The sequence below is a fragment of the Scophthalmus maximus genome, chromosome 21 (genome assembly GCF_022379125.1).
Source record: "Scophthalmus maximus strain ysfricsl-2021 chromosome 21, ASM2237912v1, whole genome shotgun sequence".
In the NCBI taxonomy this organism is placed as follows: Eukaryota; Metazoa; Chordata; class Actinopteri; order Pleuronectiformes; family Scophthalmidae; genus Scophthalmus; species Scophthalmus maximus.
Genome location: NC_061535.1, coordinates 15,780,820 through 15,799,443, shown reverse-complemented (window position 1 = coordinate 15,799,443; position 18,624 = coordinate 15,780,820). Strand labels below are relative to the sequence as shown.

Here is an 18,624-nt window from a genome sequence, read left to right as displayed (position 1 = left end):
TAAGCTAACAGCTGCCTCCAGTCTTTGTGCTAAGCTAGGCTCACAGTTACAAACAGCAGCTGGTCACAGTTTGTGTCTTCATGGATTTGATTCATTGATTCATTACAAAACAAAGAAAACAAAATAAGATAGTGTTTAATCATGACGTGAATCAGTTTATTAATCTTCTGCTTCCAATGACTGTACCTTCAGGCCCCGTCCCCCACTGATGTCACACTCCAGGCTCCGCCCCCTGTCGGTACGTGTTCATCGTTTTGTGTTAGATGTTTTTGTGCTGCAGCTTCTGATGGTAAAGCATCAGAAGTACAAATGATCTGTGTGTGTGTGTGTGTGTGTTTGTGTGATGTTTCACTCAGACTCAACATTCCTCTGAAACTCGATATGTAACGACCAGAGCTCTGATGTGTGTGTGTGTGTGTGTGTGTGTGTGTGTGTGTGTGTGTGTGTGTGTGTGTGTGTGTGTGTGTGTGTGTGTGTGTGTGTGTGTATCTCACATTATGAGGACGTGTGGATCTGGTTCAGAGTAAATGATGGTCCTCACAATGATAGGTGTGTGTGTGTGTGTGTGTGTGTGTGTGTGTGTGTGTGTGTGTGTGAGTGAGAGAGGTAATCAGCAGTAAGTGTAGTGTTTCTGGACGGAGACGATCAGCTGCCTACAGACGATCAATACAGAGATCAATACTGAGGCTGGGGGAGATCTAACTGGTCATTTTGTTTTGTGTGTGTGTGTGTGTGTGTGTGTGTGTGTGTGTGTGAGTGTGTGAGAGTGTGTGAGAGAGAGAGTTCAGGACTTTATTATGCAAAACACTTGTTTATTCAAATAGTGAAACTGTGTTTGACTCTAAGTTGAACTTTAAACTGTCAGACACACAAACACACACACTAACACACACACACACACAGTGAAACACACACACTCTCTCTCAATAACAGAAGTAAAACAATTAATGGTCTCTCTCTCTCACACACACACACCTTTCAAAGAGCTGCTGATCAATAAAGTTTCTCTGAATCTCTAAACGTGGATTTATGAGGAAACTTCAGTTAAACCGACCAATCAGACGACAGCTGCTCAGACTGCATGATGACACATTAACCTGAGGAGTGAGTGTGTGTGTTTGAGAGAGTGTGTGTGTAATAAGAGACTAATCGAAGCTTCCAGTGATTCAGCCCCGAAATAATTATCACACACACACACACACACACACACACACACACACACACACACACACACACACACACACACACACACACACACACACACACACACACACACACACACACACACACACACACACACACACACACACACACACACACACACACACACACACACACAGTGTATTGAGTTCTGTGGTTTCAACTCTTAGAATCTTTTCAAGTTGTGAACAGTTCAGTGTCGACTGATACACAGCACATGTAGTACACAGTGCAGCACATGTAGTACACAGTGCAGTACTACATGTACCTGCTCAACCCCAGGATCTGATCCAGGATCATCACACCTCTTCGGGGCTCCAGGAGGTTGAACCACTACGGGGGACGAGAACCTTCACCTCATGTTACGCTGACACCTGCTGGTCGTCAGGGGAATCACACTTTAACATGATCGGACTGTGACCGGTCAGCTGGTCCGAGTCGTCGGAGACGTGAACATGTGACACATCTTCATGATGCGTTCACTGACAGTGAGTAAACCAGACGCTGATCAAACTGATGATTTATTAACCATGAAATGACACAAACTTTAAAATTCAGATGCTGCAATACAGTCAGGGAGTTCCAGGTCCAGGTCCAGGTCCTGACCTCAGACATGTTGAAAAGTTTTTAAAATACAATAAATACCTTTAAAGTCCAGTCGTCATGAGCCTGCAAACATTCTTCAGGTGTTCCAGGACTTTTCCAGGTGGAAACACACAATGAGAAAAAAACATTAAAATCAAAAATTAAAATCGTCCTGAGAAGAAAAACTAAAAACTCAAGACCACAGACACGAAACGACGAGGCCCGACTGTCCGTCACCCGGAGGCGGGACTTCCTGTAGCTGCCTGTCTGTCACCTGGGGGCGGGACTCAGCCCTCCAGCTGCCACTGCTGTGCCTGGGAGGCATCACATATCGCCATGGAGACGTAACCTTTAGGTCCGACGGGCTGAACAACAGACAGACACTGACCCACAGACACCTGGTAGAGTCGGGTCGACTTCTACAGGAGAGAGAGAGAGACTCGGGTTATCATTATCATTATATGATAATGATATATCATATTGTGTGTGTGTGCATGTGTGTCTGACCCCCAGGCTCCACTGCTGTGACCCTCCTGAGCCATGACACTTCATCAGTCTGGGGGGGTCAAAGGTCCTGACCTCTGACACGTCCAGACACAGCAGACCTGCCAGCACCAGCTGACCCTCCTCGTCGTAGGCCCAGTCCTTAACACGGGGTCAGGGTCAAAGGTCACAGGTCAAAGGTCGGACTGATAACGTGTGTTTGTGTTTGTCCAGGTCGTGAGGTTCACCTGTTCGGGGTCGCGGGGGTCACACGGCCGCAGGACGACGGCTCCGCCCTTCTGACTGACTCGACCCTGGGCCACCAGACAACGGCTGGTTGCTAGGTTACGAAGCTGGAAGATGGCGGACAGACAGACGATCAGTTCACAACTCGTGTGATCAATAATCAGACAAAAGTTGAGGCGCGTGACGGACCCGTCCTCGCTGCAGCACCGCTGGACGCCGCAGACCCTTGTTGACGAACAGCGGCGGCTGCTTGTTGCCGTTGGCGACAGCCTGCATCTCGGGGTAGACGGTGTCCAGGTACCAACGGAACGAGTGACACTGCAGCCGCCGCCTCAGTGCCACGCGCTCGCCGACGTCGCCAAAACTGCGCTCACGCAGCTCCGGACGCAGGGACAGATACTGCTCCTGATTGGACCACACAGACAGAACAGGAAGTGAGGTCACAGGTCTGTGTCTGTGTGTGTGTGTGTGTGTGTGTGTGTGTGTGTGTGTGTGTGTGTGTGTGTGTGTGGTGTGTGTTAACCTTGTACTCGTCCATCCACACATGCGCCAGCCGCAGGGAGTTGTGGGCCATGGTGTCCTGACCCCCCGGTGACCCGTAGGGACGCCGCTTCCTGAAGATGTGTCCGACCCGGGAGCACGGGATGATGAGCAGTTGCCCACCGCACATCCAGATCTGACACACACGTCAACTGCTCGTCAGCTGCTGCTTCATGCTAAGCTAGGCTAACACCCTGACCCCTTCACTGACAGTCAGTAAAACAGAGTTCTCACCCTGAAGGAGATCTCCAGGTTCTCACCGCCCCAGATGTCCATGCCGGAGTCATATTGGCCGAGCTCGTTGAAGTACTTCCTGTTCATGGCGAACAGACCGCCCGCCATGGTGGGAGACCTGGGGGGTGTGGGGGGTGTGTGGGGGGGGGGGGGGGGGGGGGGGGGGGTGATCAGCTGAATATCGGATTCATGGGACGATTGTCTAATCAATCAGCTGGTTACCTGATCGATCAGAACTTCCTGTTGTGTCTGCTGGTTACCTGATGGGTCCCGTAGCGCCCTCGGGCCCGTTGAGCTCGTTGGGGGGGACAGGGTCCCACTTGAAATGCAGCCCCCAGTTGAAGCCGCCCCTGACGACGGGCGAGGGCGAGTATGCAAGCGTGTCGGCTGAGATGATGTCGATGACGGGGCAGACGACGGTGCGGCGGTCCCTCTGCAGCGGGGCGAGCAGCGGCGGCAGCCACGCCTGGTTCACCTCACAGTGACTGTCCAGGAAGACAAGCACCTCACCTGCACACACATGACCTCTGACCTCAGGGGGGACAACTTCCATACAGGACGACCTGTCACTCTGTTCTACGTACCAGTCGCATGAGACGCTCCGATCATGCGTCCTCTGATGAGTCCTTCCCTCCGCTGGTTCCTCACCACTCTGACCTTCCCCTGAAGCTCCGCCCCCACGTACCGATCCAGATCGTCCTTCAGCTCGTCTGAACAGAACAGGAAGTACAGTTACTGTGGTACAGGAAGCAGTTTACTTTCAAAATGAATCTGATCAAGTCTTTTATTGTGAAGTGTGCGGGCGGTCGGGGGCGTTACCAAGCTCACTGTGGTCGTCGACCAGGATGACCTCGTGCAGCAGGTAGGCCGGCGTCCGATCCAACACGCTGTGGACGGTCCGGAGAAGGGCGGAGAACGCCTCGTTGAAGAAACAGATCACGACGCTGGCGGAAGGAAGAGCCAGAGGATAGATCTTCTCCCGACACCTGCGGAGATCCATCGTTGAAATGATTCAATTATTGATGAAATATCAAACGATATTTTTTCTGTAAACAAGAACCAGACGTTTCCCATCATGCACTGAGGTCTTCGTGTCTTACTGCGGGTCTCTGGTGTCGGGCAGCTCCCGGTGGTGACCCAGTCGTCGGGAGATCAGGACGTTGAAGGCATGTCGGTGGTAACCGGTGTCTCGGACTTCCTGGTCCGCCTCGTTAAAGATCATCCCTGCAGACAGACAGTCTGTGACACGCCCCCTCACACAACATGGCATGGAACCAGAACCTGAACCAGAACCAGAACCTGAACCTGAACTAGAACCTGAACTAGAACCTGAACCAGGACCAGGACATGAACCAGGACCAGAACCTGAACCTGAACCAGGACCAGGACATGAACCAGGACCAGAGCCTGATCCTGATCCAGAATCAGGACCAGGACCAGGACCAGGACCTGACCATGCCTCATTTGCATATTCCCAGCAGCACCATAACACACCACAGCCTCTCACCCATCTCCGGTGACAGCTCCACTCCCTTATTGGCCGGCATAGGCCGCCGCCCCGCCCTCCAGTCCGCCAGGTCTCTGGTGATTGGATGGCTGCGGTGCTGCAGCGGGGTCCTGCCGTCGCCGGGCTCCGCCCCCAGAGAGAAGTAGAGGAAGAGGAGGACGGACCATGTGACCGAGGTGACGAAGCAGCCGTAACAGAAGTACCGCAACGTGACACTGGCCATGGTGGCCGAGCGAGCATCGCCTTACATTACGCTGCTGAGAGAGAGAGAGAGACAGAAACTATTGGTTTATAATAGATATAAAACCCTGTAAAAATGTGTCTTTTTTATTTTATTATTCAAGTTCTTAATAGTTGGTTGAATTTGTTTTTATTTATTTATAGTTCATGGTGAAACTGTAAAACGTTTCTTCTTCTTCTTCCTCTAATCCAGGACGTCGTCTCCGGAGGCCTGATGGGACATGTAGTTCATCCACTGACCCGGTTCTACACTCAAGACTCTGTTTATGCTAATTATTAAACATAAATCCTGGCACAGTGGCACCTTCATGTTACCATGTTCCTCTGCACACTTCTGGTAACTGATTGTACTACTGCACTATTTCCACTGTTAATATTTCATGTAAATTCTTCAAATGTATTATTATTATTCTCTATATCTTTTGCAATTCGTATATTTTACATTTATTTGTGTAGATATTGTATACATTTTTAATGTGTGCTGTGTGAAACGTGCTTGGGATAAATAAAGTATCTATCTATCCATCCATCCATCCAACCATCCATCTATCTATCTTGACGAGTCTGTTGTTGTGGAGGAAGTGACCTGATTGGTCAGTGAGGTCAGAGGAACTTTTACTTCATGACAGTCCAAAGTGCAGCAGCTTCACTCTGACTGGTCACCTGATGCACAACACCTGAGTCTGAGTCTCTCTCTCTCACACACACACACACACACATACACACACACACACAGAGTCCCTCACACGGGTGTGTGTGTGTGACTGTGTGTGTGACTGTGTGTCTCTCCATGTGTTTGTGTGACTGTGTTTGACTGTTTGTGTGTGTGTGTGTGTGTGTGTGTAGTTTTGTCACGGATTAAACTGCGAGCAGAGCGTCCGATAATGGAAGCCGTTAGCCTAGCGACCGTTAGCTGATAGCTCATAGATGAACAGCGTCTCCGGCTGCACGAGACGATGTTGATGACGTTTCATATGCGACACGTTAGTCTCGTGATGGAGCTCAACTCCGCTGTTTGCTCACCGGCTCCCCGGCAGGTCGGTCTCTCCCCCCGGCAGGTCGGGCTCTCTCCCCCCGGCAGGTCGGGCTCTCCCCCCCGGCAGGTCGGGCTCTCCCCCCCGGCAGGTCGGTCTCTCCCCCCGGCAGGTCGGTCTCTCTCCCCCCCGGCAGGTCGCTCTCTCTCCCCCCCGGCAGGTCGGTCTCTCTCCCCCCGGCAGGTCGGTCTCTCCCCCCGGCAGGTCGGGCTCTCTCCCCCCGGCAGGTCGGGCTCTCCCCCCCGGCAGGTCGGGCTCTCCCCCCCGGCAGGTCGGTCTCTCCCCCCGGCAGGTCGGTCTCTCTCCCCCCCGGCAGGTCGCTCTCTCTCCCCCCGGCAGGTCGCTCGCTCTCCCCCCGGCAGGTCGGTCTCTCTCCCCCCGGCAGGTCGGTTTCTCCCCCCCCCAGCAGGTCGGTCTCCCCCCCCCCCGGCAGGTCGGTCTTTCCCCCCGGCAGGTCGGTCGGTCGGTTCACCGATCAGTCCGTGAAGTGTTTACCTTCTATCGTCACAGACAGTCCGTGGCTCCGCAGCACCGACACAAGATTCCTCACAGTGGTCACTCACTACGTAACTTCCGCCCAATACTTTCACAATAAGACAAAAATATACACCTGTTAGAGGAAGACAGCTCGGGCCGGAAGTGTCAAAATAAAACTGAGGTCTGAACACACACACACGCACAATGATATAATATATAATACATATGATACCATAGTGTAATATGTATTCGTTTTGTTATAGTATATATATATAATTATTATAGTCTATTATAATGTTTTATAGTTTATTAAAGTTGATTATAGTTTTTAATAGTTAATCATAGTTTATCATAGTGTAGTAAATGAACGTATGATTTATCACAGTATAGTTTATTGTGGTATCAAATGTCATAGAGTCGTATGATAATCATGAATAATTATTATTGTTGTTATTAATATTGTTGATGTTGTTGTGTTAGATCACCACTAGGAGGCGGAGGTGTGTCACAGGCCGGTGCAGCTGACATCACGTGACGACTGAACCTCCCACACACACACACACACACACACACAATCTCTCTCCGGTGTCAGATGTATTTCTATTTTCTCCATCGTTCCCTTTGACCCGGAAGTGCTGTGGGGCGGGGGGGTCGAGAGCAATAGAGCCAGACAGGCAGTCTCTCTCTCTCTCTCTCTCTCTCTCTCTCTCTCTCTCTCTCACCGACACGATCACAACAACCGACCGGACCGACCCACATCATGTCCCTCCTCATGTTCTCCTCATGTCCTCATGTTCTCCTCATGTCGTCATGTTCTCCTCATGTTCTCCTCATGTCATCATGTTCTCCTCATGTCGTCATGTTCTCCTCATGTTCTCCTCATGTCCTCATGTTCTCCTCATGTCGTCATGTTCTCCTCATGTTCTCCTCATGTCATCATGTTCTCCTCATGTCGTCATGTTCTCCTCATGTTCTCCTCATGTCCTCATGTTCTCCTCATATCCTCATGTTCTCCTCATGTCCTCATGTTCTCCTCATGTCATGTTCTCCTCATGTTCTCCCCATGTCCCCATGTTGTCCTCATGATCTCCTCATGTCCTCATGATCTCCTCATGTCATCATGTTCTCCTCATGTCGTCATGTTCTCCTCATGTCGTCATGTTCTCCTCATGTCGTCATGTTCTCCTCATGTCGTCATGTTCTCCTCATGTTCTCCTCATGTCCTCATGTTCTCCTCATGTCATGTTCTCCTCATGTTCTCATGATCTCCTCATGTCCTCATGTTCTCCTCATGTCATGTTCTCCTCATGTTCTCCTCATGTCCCCATGTTCTCCTCATGATCTCCTCATGTCCTCATGTTCTCCTCATTTTCTCTGTCCTCATGTTCTGTGTAGTGGCTGGTCCGTCATGGGATGGTGGAGGACTGGGATCTGATGGAGGTTAAATACCTCCATCAGATCCCATGGATCCATGGGATTAAATACATATGCATGTGTACTGTAGTTTGCTATATAAACACACACACACACATATGTGTGTGTGTGTGTGTTTGTGTGTATGTCAGTAACACCATCAGCTGGAGTGTGGTCCGATGAACGTTGTCAATAAAGTGTCCACCTCCCACACCACTCTGCTATCAGGTCCTCAACCAGGAAGTGTTCTGCTCCTCTCATTGGTCAGTGTGTGTTAACATCACAGCGCTCATCATGACATCATTCTGTCGACAAGTTTTACTCTGATGCATCAGGTGAAACACCAGGAGGAGGAGGTGTGTGTTCGTGTGTGTATGTGTGTGTTTGTGTGTGTATGTGTGTGTTTGTGTTTGTGTGTATGTGAACAGATTCCTATACCTGTGGATTTTTGTGGTCGATGCTGATACAAATATTCGTGAGAAAACTTTATGATAAAGAAATATGATGTGGATATTTTACAGTTTAACCATAATCTTTACAATAAATAACTATTAATACAAAGAAAACACCAATATAATCAAATATATAAAAACCTAGAAGAGAGAAGATAAACCTTTTATGTAAAATATATACCTATTTTCAGTTTGCACACCAGGGGGCGTCACGATGATTAGACTGAAACAGTCCGTGACGTCTCACAACCAATCAGCAGACGGGAAAACCTGCCGCGCACTGCGCAGCTGTCAGCGACGTCACGGTAAAAACCAGGAAGTGAGATGACGTCACAGAGGCGCCGAAGAGAAGAAGAAGAAGTTCGTGCGGAGATGAGTGAAAGCGGCGCTCAGGTCAGAATATGATCACGTCACGTTACATGTGATGATGTCATCAGAGTTTGTGTTGAAGTTTAATGATTTACTGAAAGTCTGAAACACCGCCGCGACCTTTCAAAATAAAAGTCTGGACTCGACTTCATGTACATTTAATGACCAGCAGCTGGACCGGTACTGGTAGTACCTATAGTACTGGTAGTACTCATAGTACTGGTAGTTAAAGCAGGAGTATTAGTAGTAGTGACAGTAGTGTATGTGGTATTATAATCTTGGCGACGAGGTCAGGACGCATCTTAAAACTAAACACTGATAAATATTATTGATTACTGATGATTGATAGATGAGCTGGTCACAGGAGCAGGTACAGTCTAATGTCTGTTGCTGTGTGTCTATGCAGCTCTTTGCTCGTCTGGAGGCTCGTCGCTGTCTGAAGGACATCGAACCTCGTCTGTTTCCTGGCGATGGCGGACCCCAACATGGTGACTGACCACTTCATGTCAGCTGACAGATCTTTTCTCCACGTGTCACGTGACCTCAATGATTTTATTGTGACACATGTCGATGTGACTCAGTGTGGCCTCACTTCCTGAGGATGTCATCATCTGTGATGTCATCCTCAGTAACGTGTAGATGTTGGACTGAGTGATCAATCAGCTCCTTTGTGTTTTCAGGTGAGGTGGTGGAACTGTACGGCTCCGAGGGAACAGGTGAGGTCACCGCACAGGAAACACTCTGACCTTCCTGTGAAGTGTGTGTGTGATTGTTTTAAGTTGTGTGTGTGTGTTTGTCTCAGGAAAGACGGAGCTGCTCTACCACCTACTGTGTCGCTGTGTGTTGCCAAACGCTGCTGGTGGACTGGAGGCGGACGTTGTGTTTGTGGACACAGACTATAGTCTGGACATGTTACGACTGGTCAGCATCATGGAGAGCAGACTGAACGCAGGTACACACACACAGTAAACTACAATACCCATGAGCCTCGGCACCGCACAGGTCTCACCTGTAACACCACAGAGCTGGATGAGAGAGAACAGTCTCTGGGCAGCAGGGGGCACTACACACTGTAAACCTCTCTCTCTCCCTCCATGTGTGTCTAGCTCTCTCTACCTCGGCCGCCTCAGACGAGGAGGCGTGTCGTTCGTGTCTGTCTCGCCTCCTGGTCGTCCACTGCTCCTCCTCCTCCCAGCTCCTCCTCACCCTCCACTTCCTGGAGAACTCCTTCTCGTCGCGCCCCGGCCTGGCTCTCCTCCTCATCGACAGCATCTCTGCGTTCTATTGGCCAGATCGCTGCGAGGGCGGGGCCAACCTCGCCAAGCAGGAGGAGAAGCTCAGCAAGTGTTCAGAGCTGCTGGGCCGACTGCTCAGGTGGGTCTCTGTCCATCAGAGGGTTCTAGTGGTTCAACACCACCCCCAGGTTTTTTCTTGTGTTCTGGCAGGTGGTTCTCCTAAAGGAGGTGCTGTTGGTTCTTCAGGAGGTTCTGCTGGTCCAGTAGGACGTACTTGTGATACATTAGATGATCTGACTGGGTGATGAGTTGTTAAGGGGTAGTTGTTCGAGTAGAGTCCTTTTAGTGGTTCTAGTGGTCTTCGAGGTCTGAGGAGTCATACAGGTCATTGAGAGGGTTCTAGTAGTTCAGTCGGAGGGGAGGGTCTTGGAGGAAACTTGAAGTAGGTTCTCCTGGTCATTAATGAGGTTCTAGTCCTCTGGTTCTAGAGGTCACTGCAGATGTCTGACGTACACAGCAAAACGCACGTAGATTACATACAAAGTCAATGCAAAGATGCGAGTAGACAGATTTCACGTTACTGGCTCTCGCTCAAGTTCAAATATCCACATGACACGTTGTTGTGAAAGCCAATCAGCGTGAAGCTCCTCCCTACGTCACTGTGGTCAGACGTCCTGTCGTCGTATCAGAAACGGGCCAGATGAGAACACAGCATCAGGGTTATTGTGTCCTGTCAGAGGATTTCATGGTCCCACGGGTCGAGTCGATGTCATCCACTGATGAAGTTCCAGAGATGTGTCCGCTCATATGTCCGGTAGTTGTGTGGGTTTCAGGTGTCAGGACTTTGTGAGTCGATCTTCTTCAGGTGGTTGAAGGTAGAGAACATCACAGGACTGTCAGAATCTCATCTGTGGCTCCTCCTCCTACAGAGATTACAGGATCACTGTGTTTGCCACCTGCCATGCCATCAGGAGGAGCTACAGCGGACCCTCCTCCTCCTCCTTCTCGGACCCCGACCGACCGTACCTCTGTCGCGCCTGGCAACGACTGGTGATCCACCGGCTGCTGTGCTCCCGGCAGGAGGCTGGGAACAACATGGCCGCCACCGCAGGAAGACGGCAGGTCTTGACCGTCCACTGCACCTCCTCCTCCTCCTCGGGGACGAAGGCTCACAGGAGCAGCTCCTTCTACGTGACAGACGGAGGAGTGGAGTTCACCTGATCAATGAAAACATAGTTCTCTACACTTTGTTGGTTGATCAATAAAGATGCTTTATTCAGAGGTCAGTAAAGATCTGCTGTGATCCAGGAAGTGATTTATGATCTCATGTACAGCAGCACGTCAAACAGAAAACACCAGCGTACTGACAGTTTATTCATCAGTAAGATTGTCTTGAGGAGGTTCTGTGAGTCCTTCAGTCGTTTCTACAAGTTTCTAGATGTCCAGTGAAGAGGATCCAGAGGTCCTGAAGTCCTGAGGGGTTTCCAGAAGGTTCTATAGATTGTAATGATAATTCGTGTCCCCTCTGGAGGATCTACTGGTCCTTCAGGAGGTTCATCTGGAGGATCTACTGGTCCTTCAGGTGGTTCATCTGGAGGATATACTGGTCCTTCAGGTGGTTCATCTGGAGGATGTACTGGTCCTTCAGGAGGTTCATCTGGAGGATCTACTGGTCCTTCAGGTGGTTCATCTGGAGGATGTACTGGTCCTTCAGGAGGTTCATCTGGAGGATGTACTGGTCCTTCAGGAGGTTCATCTGGAGGATCTACTGGTCCTTCAGGTAGTTCATCTGGAGGATGTACTGGTCCTTCAGGTGGTTCATCTGGAGGATGTACTGGTCCTTCAGGAGGTTCATCTGGAGGATCTCCTGGTCCTTCAGGTGGTTCATCTGGAGGATGTACTGGTCCTTCAGGTGGTTCATCTGGAGGATGTACTGGTCCTTCAGGAGGTTCATCTGGAGGATCTACTGGTCCTTCAGGTAGTTCATCTGGAGGATGTACTGGTCCTTCAGGTGGTTCATCTGGAGGATGTACTGGTCCTTCAGGTGATTCATCTGGAGGATGTACTGGTCCTTCATGAGGTTCATCTGGAGGATGTACTGGTCCTTCAGGAGGTTCATCTGGAGGATCTACTGGTCCTTCAGGTAGTTCATCTGGAGGATCTACTGGTCCTTCAAGTAGTTCATCTGGAGGATCTACTGGTCCTTCAGGAGGTTCATCTGGAGGATCTACTGTTCCTTCATGTGGTACCTTTGGTAACTATGGATGTTTTAGTGGTTCCTCAAGTGTTCAGGGTCACATGGATCATCAGGTGATTCTCATGTTGTTCCCATGGTCCACAAGGTTTTTATGGACCTTGATCAGAGGACAAGTACACAAATCATTTTTTGTATTATTATTAACGATTATTTTCATTATCGATTCATCTGTCGATTATTTTCTTGATTAATTGATCAGTTGTTTGGTTCATTAAAATGGTGGAAAATTGTTGATTCTGTTTCCCAAACTCTTAGATGATGTTTTGTTTCGTCCACACACCAAAGATCTTCAGTTCACTGTCACAGAGGAGCAAAGAAACCAGAACATATTCACATTTAAGAAGCTGAAATCAGAGAATCTTTACCTTTTTTTTAATAAAAACTACTTGCGATTAATTTAGTAGATTAATAAAAAGAAAACACAAATGCGACCAAATATAAAGATTGGGAAAATATATTTTTTATGTAAAATATTTTCAGCATAGTTTCTTCTGTTGAATAAATGTTTTCATATCAGCTGGGCTCCAGTTGTCATGGTTACTGATGAGGTTCTGAAGCTGCGCATTAATGATTTAATAAAGATAATCATATAATGTGTGTGTGTGTTGTGTGTGTGTTTTAACTGATCAACATAAAATAATAATATGAAGTTGTGTTGCCGGTGGTTCGATAGCAGTCCGGGTCCTCGGGGATCCAGTCCGGGTCCTATCGGGGTACCAGTCCGGGTCATCTCGGGGGTCCAGTCCGGATCCTCCTCGTGGATCCAGTCCGGGACTTCAGGTCTGATGACAGAGCCTCTTCACCGGAGCCGCTGTGATCAGATCCCTCCGCGGGGTCAGACACTTTTCACAACACAAACAAATGAACGGAGTGTGACGCAGACGTGGATGAAGCTGCTCACTTCTGACCGTCACGCGGGTGGAACGTCGCCTCTAACCGGGATGCAGTCGATAAACCGTGTCCGGTAACCGGCTCCGCTCCGGGGCGGTAGTGAACGTGTTCGGGGACCTACTTTTCCCGCTGGCGCTGACAGGCGGTGCTTCGGTCGCTCCCAAACATGGCCTCCATGACGGAGCGGCCGCTTCAACTTTAATTCGTCGCCAGTTTTCATGAGAAAAAGCGTCTTTCTTCGGTCCCGCGGCCTCCGGGAATGTTCCGTCGGACCCCCGCGTCGAGCAGGACGAGTGAAGCGGATGTGATCTGTCGGAGAAGTTCGCCGCTGCGTCTCAACGCGTCGCTTTGAGTTGTGAGGAGCTGGAGAGGAAAAAGAGAATCGCATCAAATCAGTAAGGAGGTTTTCTTCAGCCGTGTCTCGACACCGGTGCCGGTTCGCTCCTCGGTTTTTATCCCCGGTCCCGCGCGGACCTGGCGCCGGTCTCTGCGGTGCGAAGTGCGGCACAATTAGCGCCGTGGAGCCGAGAAGCGCTCGTTTGTGGTGCGCGCTAACAGCTAGCCTGCCTGCTAATGCTAATGCTAATAGAGAGGTGATCAGTCAACTGGGCGGTCCGGGGGAGCTAACGGCTAACGGCTAACCGCTCGCCGCCGTGTTTCCGCAGCTCCGCTTCATTCACACGTTCGGACACCGAGTGTTTCTCACCGTGACGCGGTTCGACTCGGGCTTCGGCGACACTCGGCAGGTTCCGGTGAACCGCTAACAGGTGATTTGATCAGCGTGGGAACGTTCGAGGCTCAGAACCCTCACCTGTCTTTGTACCTGAGTAACCTCCACACCGACATGGGTCACGTGTTGACGGTGGTCGTCTTCATTATCGATCCGTCTGCTGATCAGTGATCTGCTGTGGTTCTGGTCATCATCATCATCATCATCATCATCATCAGTTTGTGGTCAGCCGAGACAGAGAGATGAACTTTAACCTACAAACACGTGCAGGTTTACTTCTGAAGAGATCGATCAGTGATCAGAAAAGTAGAGGAGTGCATTTCTGTCGATCAGATGATTGATTACTGACTGTTGCAGATGTAGTTATGAATATTGACGTTTGCTTCGTGTGATCAGATTATTGTAGTGTAATGATGAAGCCATCCAGAGGTCACTGACGTGTCTGTGAGGTCACAGCAGGTCAATGTGAGGTCAGGTGGAGCACAACAAGAGAAGAAACTTTTTACTGGTGGGTCACAGCTGAATGTCCAGAGGGTCTCAGACTGGACCGGGTCTGAGGAGGGTGAGGTCACACGGGTTCTGGGGGCTCAGGGCCATGAGGGATGGATAGGGGAGGACTTGACCTGAAACAGTGCAGATGGATGTGGGCAGGTTCTGGTTTAGGTTCAGTTGAGAACCAGAACCAGACCTCTGATGGTTCCAGCTCCTCAGGATCTGACAGTTCTGTGAACTGAACGTCACTCGTGATCGTGTGTTTCACCGTTTTCAGACTGAGCTTGTGTTGTTTGTGTGTTAGCTTCAAATGTCACCGTGTTTATTAAAGGATCTTTAAATTCCCTCCCTCTCTGATGTGTTTTACCCAGAATGCCATCTGAGGCTCAGTCTCAGGAGCCTCGGGACAGAGGACCGCCGCCTCCCGTCACTCGGGCCGGACGCAGCGCTCAGCTGGCCAGAGCCGCCGCTACGAGCTCTGCCATCGAGAGGCGAACTCGTGGACGACCTCGGAAAGATGGGAGCAACGGCCGCTCTGCGCCACCCGCCCCCCCTTCTCCCCCTCCCCCTTCAAAGTCAAGGAAGAAGTGAGTGACATGTCGTCAGACTCCACCTGACGTTCAGCTGGATCAATAGCAGATAATCATTAGTTTTTGTTCCAAGCAGCTGTGAACTCACTCCTCTCTCCCAGACGCACACTGAGCAAGCTGGGGGGGGCGGGGGTGTTGTGTAGGACAGGAAGTGGTTAATTTGCATGCTGGGTAATGAGCAGCGAGGACGGCACGCACGCACGCACGCGCATGCGCGCCCACACACACACACACACACACACACACACACACATACACACTCCCACACTCCCTCTCTGTTGGGGGTCAGGTTGTGATGTCATCATGTTCACATGAACACTAACTGTCTGCAGCTGTTTTCACTCTGTTGATCTGTTGAGTGATCGATCAATTAATCAATCAATCAAAACGCCTCACTGTGACATCGCTGCGCTTCACCCCAGATGATGAGAGGTGGGTTTCTGTTGTGTGTGTTTACAGGGGGCGGAGTCGAGGCAGAGCACAGGTAGAGGATGAAGAGATCACAGACGCCACGCAGAAGAAATCCCCCAACAAGACAGGTGTGTACAACATCGCTCCGTCCACACCTGATGACACCTCACATGGCCCCTCGCGTACACTGGTCGTGTGGTGTAAACAAGAAGTAGATTGTCTCCTCTGCCGTCGGTTGCTTGGTAACAGAACCCCCTCTGAGGTGAACAGTGATGGTGAAACGTCTGAGCAGGAAGTGTTACTGACAGGAAGTGTTACTGACAGGAAGTGTCAGCGACGCTGGTTGTTTGTCACAATAACCTGGTTTGAATGAAGTTCAGAATCAGGAAGTGTCTGATCAAACAAGTAGTTGAAGTCATGGATCTGAACACACATCATTTTGATGCTCTGTTGGGACTTCCTGACGCGGCCTCAGTTTGAACTCTGTGTTTGTGCTCTGCAGACGTGAAGGAGAAGAACACAGGACGCCGTCGATCCACCTCTAGGAGGAAATCTAACACAGACCCAGACCCAGACCCTGAACCCGAACCCGAACCTGAACCCAGCAAGGAAAGCTTCAGTCCAGAGTCTAAGTTGGACCCTGACCCATCTCCCCCTGACCCCACAGTCCCAGAGTCCAGCCCACAACCAGCTCACAGTGCTGAAGAGGAGACCACAACCAGCACTGCTCCTCCTGCTGTGCTCCCTGCCTCTAGTCCCGGACCGGCCTCCAGTCCTGGGGAAGAACCTCGCCCCGGCCCCTTGGCCACCTCCATGTCCCCGGACCGTAGCCCAGTTTACATCCCAGCCCCCCTGGAGGAGGACTGCAGTCCCGGCAGGGTTCCCATGGAGACTGAAGGGGGCGGGGCCAGTCCCACGGAGCAGAGTCCAGCTCTGAGTCCCTGCTCAAGTCTTCCTGTGTCCCCCTGCCCTCAGCTGGAGGACGACAATTCGCTGTCCCCTCTGTACCTGCGCTCTCCGTCAGAGGAGTCCGGGGCCTCGCCCACCCCCATCCTGGGACACGCCAACAAACGGTGTGTGTGTGTGTGTGTGTGTGTGTGTGTGTGTGTGTGTGTGTGTGTGTGTGTGTGTGTGTGTGTGTGTGTGTGTGTGTGTGTGTGTGTGTGTGTGTGTGTGTGTGTGTGTGTGTGTGTGTGTGTGTGTGTGTGTGTGTGTGTGTGTGTGTGTGGACAAATGAGACCATCCATCGTAAACACACTCTCTCTCTCTCCCCCCATGTGTCCTCCTTGTCTCTCGCCCCACAGTCTGAAGCAGTGTGCCTTCTGTAACCGTGGCAACGAGCCACCTTTGGGTCAGGGCAGGCTGTTGGTGTTCGGCCCGACGCCCGGCTACATCCCCCTCCACATCCTCAACCGCCGAGCCTCCACCGACCGCGACAGCGACTGCCACGACCACTGCTACCGCGGCAACCAGGCCCCGCCCTCGTGAGTGACCTCACTTCCTGTTTATACCTTTTCCAAAACAAAGGTCAAACCACTCATCTCAGAATCATGATTGTTAACTTGTGTGTGTGTGTGTGTGTGTGTGTCTGCGCGTGCGCAGGTGCAGCAGTCCAGAGCAGTGTGGTGAGTCCTCCACTGTCATATCAACTGATTTGAAGTGTGTGTGTGTGTGTGTGTGTGTGTGTGTGTGTGTGTGTGTGTGTGTGTGTGTGTGTGTGTGTGTGTGTGTGTGTGTGTGTGTGTGTGTGTGTGTGTGTGTGTGTGTGTGTGTGTGTGTGTGTGTGTGTGTGTGTGTGTGTCACTCTGCTCATCCATGTCCTGATGTTTCAGGAGAGTCGTCAGAGTTTGTGGAGCAGCTCGGACCCGTCGGCCTCCCACATGACATCAACGTCCAATCACTGTTTGACCCCACAGGTACAGAAGCTCTCCCCCCCCACCCCCCCCCCCCCCAATCTTGGTCTGTAGACCTGACTTGGTGTGTGTGTTGCGCAGGTCAGTGCTGTGCTCACCTGCAGTGTGCAGCCTGGTCGGAGGGGGTGTGTCGAGGCGAGGGCCAATCACTGCTCTATGTGGACAAAGCCATCGACTCGGGAAGCACACAGGTGAGTTTTGTATCTGATCACATGCCCGCATGACCAGGAGGAGCATGGCCTCACCAAGCCCCTCCTTCTCTCTCACCTGTCCAGGTGTGTGCGTTCTGCGGTCGACTCGGGGCGTCGTTACGTTGCCGGGAGACGAGCTGTGGGCGGAGCTACCACTTCCCCTGTGCTGCTGCTGCCGGAGCCCATCAGGACTGGAACCAGAGACACACACTGTGTACAAGGCACACACACACAGGTACACACACACTCACACACACAGGTAGACACACAAGCGCGCGCACTCAAACTCAGGTACACACACGCACACAGTTAAAATTTTAACCGTGTCTCTCTCTCGCCAGACGTTCCACAGTGTGCGCTGTGTTCGGATGGCGGTGATGACAGTGGTCTGTTGATGTGTTGCTGCTGTGGTAACTGTTACCACGGCAGCTGCCTGGACCCCCCTCTGGCCCCCTCCCCCCTGTGCCGGGCCGGTTGGCAGTGTCCTCAGTGTCGAGCGTGTCAGTGCTGCAGGTAACAGAATCATTTCCATTATTGATTATTCAGTTAATGTGTTGTTTGATTAATGGATTAGTCTGAATACAAACTCATCTGAATTGTCTGGTGAATGTCATCCCGTGTTAGGCTGCAGGGGGAGGATGGTGTGATGATGCTGGTGTGTGAGCGCTGTGATAAAGCTTATCACACACACTGTCTCACTCCACCACTGGATCACACACCGAGCACTGGCTGGAGCTGCAAGGTGAGACACACACACACACACACACACACACACACACACACACACATACTGGTGTCAGCGCTGACCTTTCAATGAACCCATGTGATTTTTAAAACTTCTTTTCTCCAGAATTGCAGAATGTGCCGTCGCTGTGGCGTGAGGTCGTCAGGCCTGTGGGCCAATCATCCGTTCCTGTGCGAGTCATGTGACCCAGCCCTGCCCTGCCCTCTCTGTGGCCACGCCCCCGACCTCTACACACCACAGGAGTATCTCACCTGTACCTGCTGCTTTAGGTACACACACACACACACACAGGGTCATGGTGTGAACATCACTGGACGGAGGCGCTGGTCTACGACACCATTTACAATATAACAGTAACATTGCTTTTAGTTAATTTCCACCAAATTAGC

At 51.0% G+C, this 18,624-nt stretch overlaps 3 protein-coding genes and 1 long non-coding RNA gene across 12 annotated transcripts in view; 2 read left to right on the top strand and 2 right to left on the bottom strand.

Annotated features, from left to right (window-relative positions):
* Window positions 1–1,708: 1,708 nt before the first annotated feature.
* galnt11 (UDP-N-acetyl-alpha-D-galactosamine:polypeptide N-acetylgalactosaminyltransferase 11 (GalNAc-T11)) lies at window positions 1,709–6,725 on the bottom strand. Of its 3 annotated transcripts, none has more exons than XM_035618777.2 (12): window positions 6,565–6,725; window positions 4,796–5,052; window positions 4,389–4,512; window positions 4,108–4,274; window positions 3,873–3,998; window positions 3,549–3,798; window positions 3,289–3,406; window positions 3,038–3,190; window positions 2,704–2,919; window positions 2,517–2,621; window positions 2,293–2,430; window positions 1,709–2,204 (listed from the first exon to the last, which is right to left on the bottom strand). In XM_035618777.2, the coding sequence occupies exons 2-12, from the start codon at window positions 5,016–5,018 to the stop codon at window positions 2,073–2,075; spliced, it is 1,752 nt and encodes a 583-aa protein (XP_035474670.1). In that variant the 5' UTR covers window positions 5,019–5,052; window positions 6,565–6,725; the 3' UTR covers window positions 1,709–2,072. The 3 variants fall into 3 exon arrangements, with proteins under 3 accessions (XP_035474670.1, XP_047185906.1, XP_035474668.1); XM_047329950.1 differs by lacking the exon at window positions 6,565–6,725 and adding an exon at window positions 6,219–6,276 and having other exon boundaries at window positions 4,796–5,055; XM_035618775.2 differs by lacking the exon at window positions 6,565–6,725 and adding an exon at window positions 6,059–6,165.
* A 1,570-nt stretch (window positions 6,726–8,295) lies between these two features.
* On the top strand, window positions 8,296–11,306 carry xrcc2 (X-ray repair complementing defective repair in Chinese hamster cells 2). Its single transcript, XM_035619743.1, has 7 exons — window positions 8,296–8,434; window positions 8,603–8,804; window positions 9,187–9,268; window positions 9,461–9,496; window positions 9,583–9,732; window positions 9,887–10,154; window positions 10,945–11,306. Exons 2-7 carry the CDS (start codon window positions 8,736–8,738, stop codon window positions 11,234–11,236), a joined length of 897 nt encoding a protein of 298 aa, XP_035475636.1. The 5' UTR covers window positions 8,296–8,434; window positions 8,603–8,735; the 3' UTR covers window positions 11,237–11,306.
* Window positions 11,307–12,712: 1,406 nt separating this feature from the next.
* On the bottom strand, window positions 12,713–14,080 carry LOC118291462. 2 transcript variants are annotated; one of them, XR_004786673.1, is made up of 2 exons: window positions 13,975–14,080; window positions 12,713–13,526 (listed from the first exon to the last, which is right to left on the bottom strand). It is a non-coding gene; the product is annotated as an uncharacterized LOC118291462 (long non-coding RNA). The 2 variants fall into 2 exon arrangements; XR_004786672.1 differs by having other exon boundaries at window positions 13,870–14,002.
* Window positions 13,419–18,624, top strand: part of LOC118291461 (histone-lysine N-methyltransferase 2C-like) — a 36,195-nt gene continuing 30,989 nt past the window's right edge. For all 6 annotated transcript variants that reach the window (XM_047329934.1, XM_047329932.1, XM_047329931.1 and 3 more), the window contains exons 1-12: window positions 13,419–13,558; window positions 14,757–14,972; window positions 15,435–15,514; window positions 15,889–16,459; window positions 16,691–16,870; window positions 16,989–17,011; window positions 17,219–17,302; window positions 17,381–17,490; window positions 17,575–17,725; window positions 17,832–18,003; window positions 18,115–18,232; window positions 18,341–18,504. In XM_047329934.1, the coding sequence (XP_047185890.1) occupies window positions 14,758–14,972; window positions 15,435–15,514; window positions 15,889–16,459; window positions 16,691–16,870; window positions 16,989–17,011; window positions 17,219–17,302; window positions 17,381–17,490; window positions 17,575–17,725; window positions 17,832–18,003; window positions 18,115–18,232; window positions 18,341–18,504 (1,868 nt within the window). In that variant the 5' untranslated portion in view covers window positions 13,419–13,558; window position 14,757. The remainder of the gene's footprint in view (window positions 13,559–14,756; window positions 14,973–15,434; window positions 15,515–15,888; window positions 16,460–16,690; window positions 16,871–16,988; window positions 17,012–17,218; window positions 17,303–17,380; window positions 17,491–17,574; window positions 17,726–17,831; window positions 18,004–18,114; window positions 18,233–18,340; window positions 18,505–18,624) is intronic.

What these genes read in the sequence shown, in the direction of transcription:
- galnt11 (XM_035618777.2), bottom strand. Translation starts at nt 5,018, where the DNA reads ATGGCCAGTGTCACGTTGCGGTACTTCTGTTACGGCTGCTTCGTCACC. An exon ending in CCCGACACCAGAGACCCGCA is followed by an intron (nt 4,275 to 4,388) that starts GTAAGACACGAA and finishes GGATCTCCGCAG; the next exon opens with GTGTCGGGAGAAGATCTATC. An exon ending in GGCGCTACGGGACCCATCAG is followed by an intron (nt 3,407 to 3,548) that starts GTAACCAGCAGA and finishes CACACCCCCCAG; the next exon opens with GTCTCCCACCATGGCGGGCG.
- xrcc2 (XM_035619743.1), top strand. Translation starts at nt 8,736, where the DNA reads ATGACGTCACAGAGGCGCCGAAGAGAAGAAGAAGAAGTTCGTGCGGAG. An exon ending in CGATGGCGGACCCCAACATG is followed by an intron (nt 9,269 to 9,460) that starts GTGACTGACCAC and finishes TTGTGTTTTCAG; the next exon opens with GTGAGGTGGTGGAACTGTAC. An exon ending in GTACGGCTCCGAGGGAACAG is followed by an intron (nt 9,497 to 9,582) that starts GTGAGGTCACCG and finishes TGTTTGTCTCAG; the next exon opens with GAAAGACGGAGCTGCTCTAC.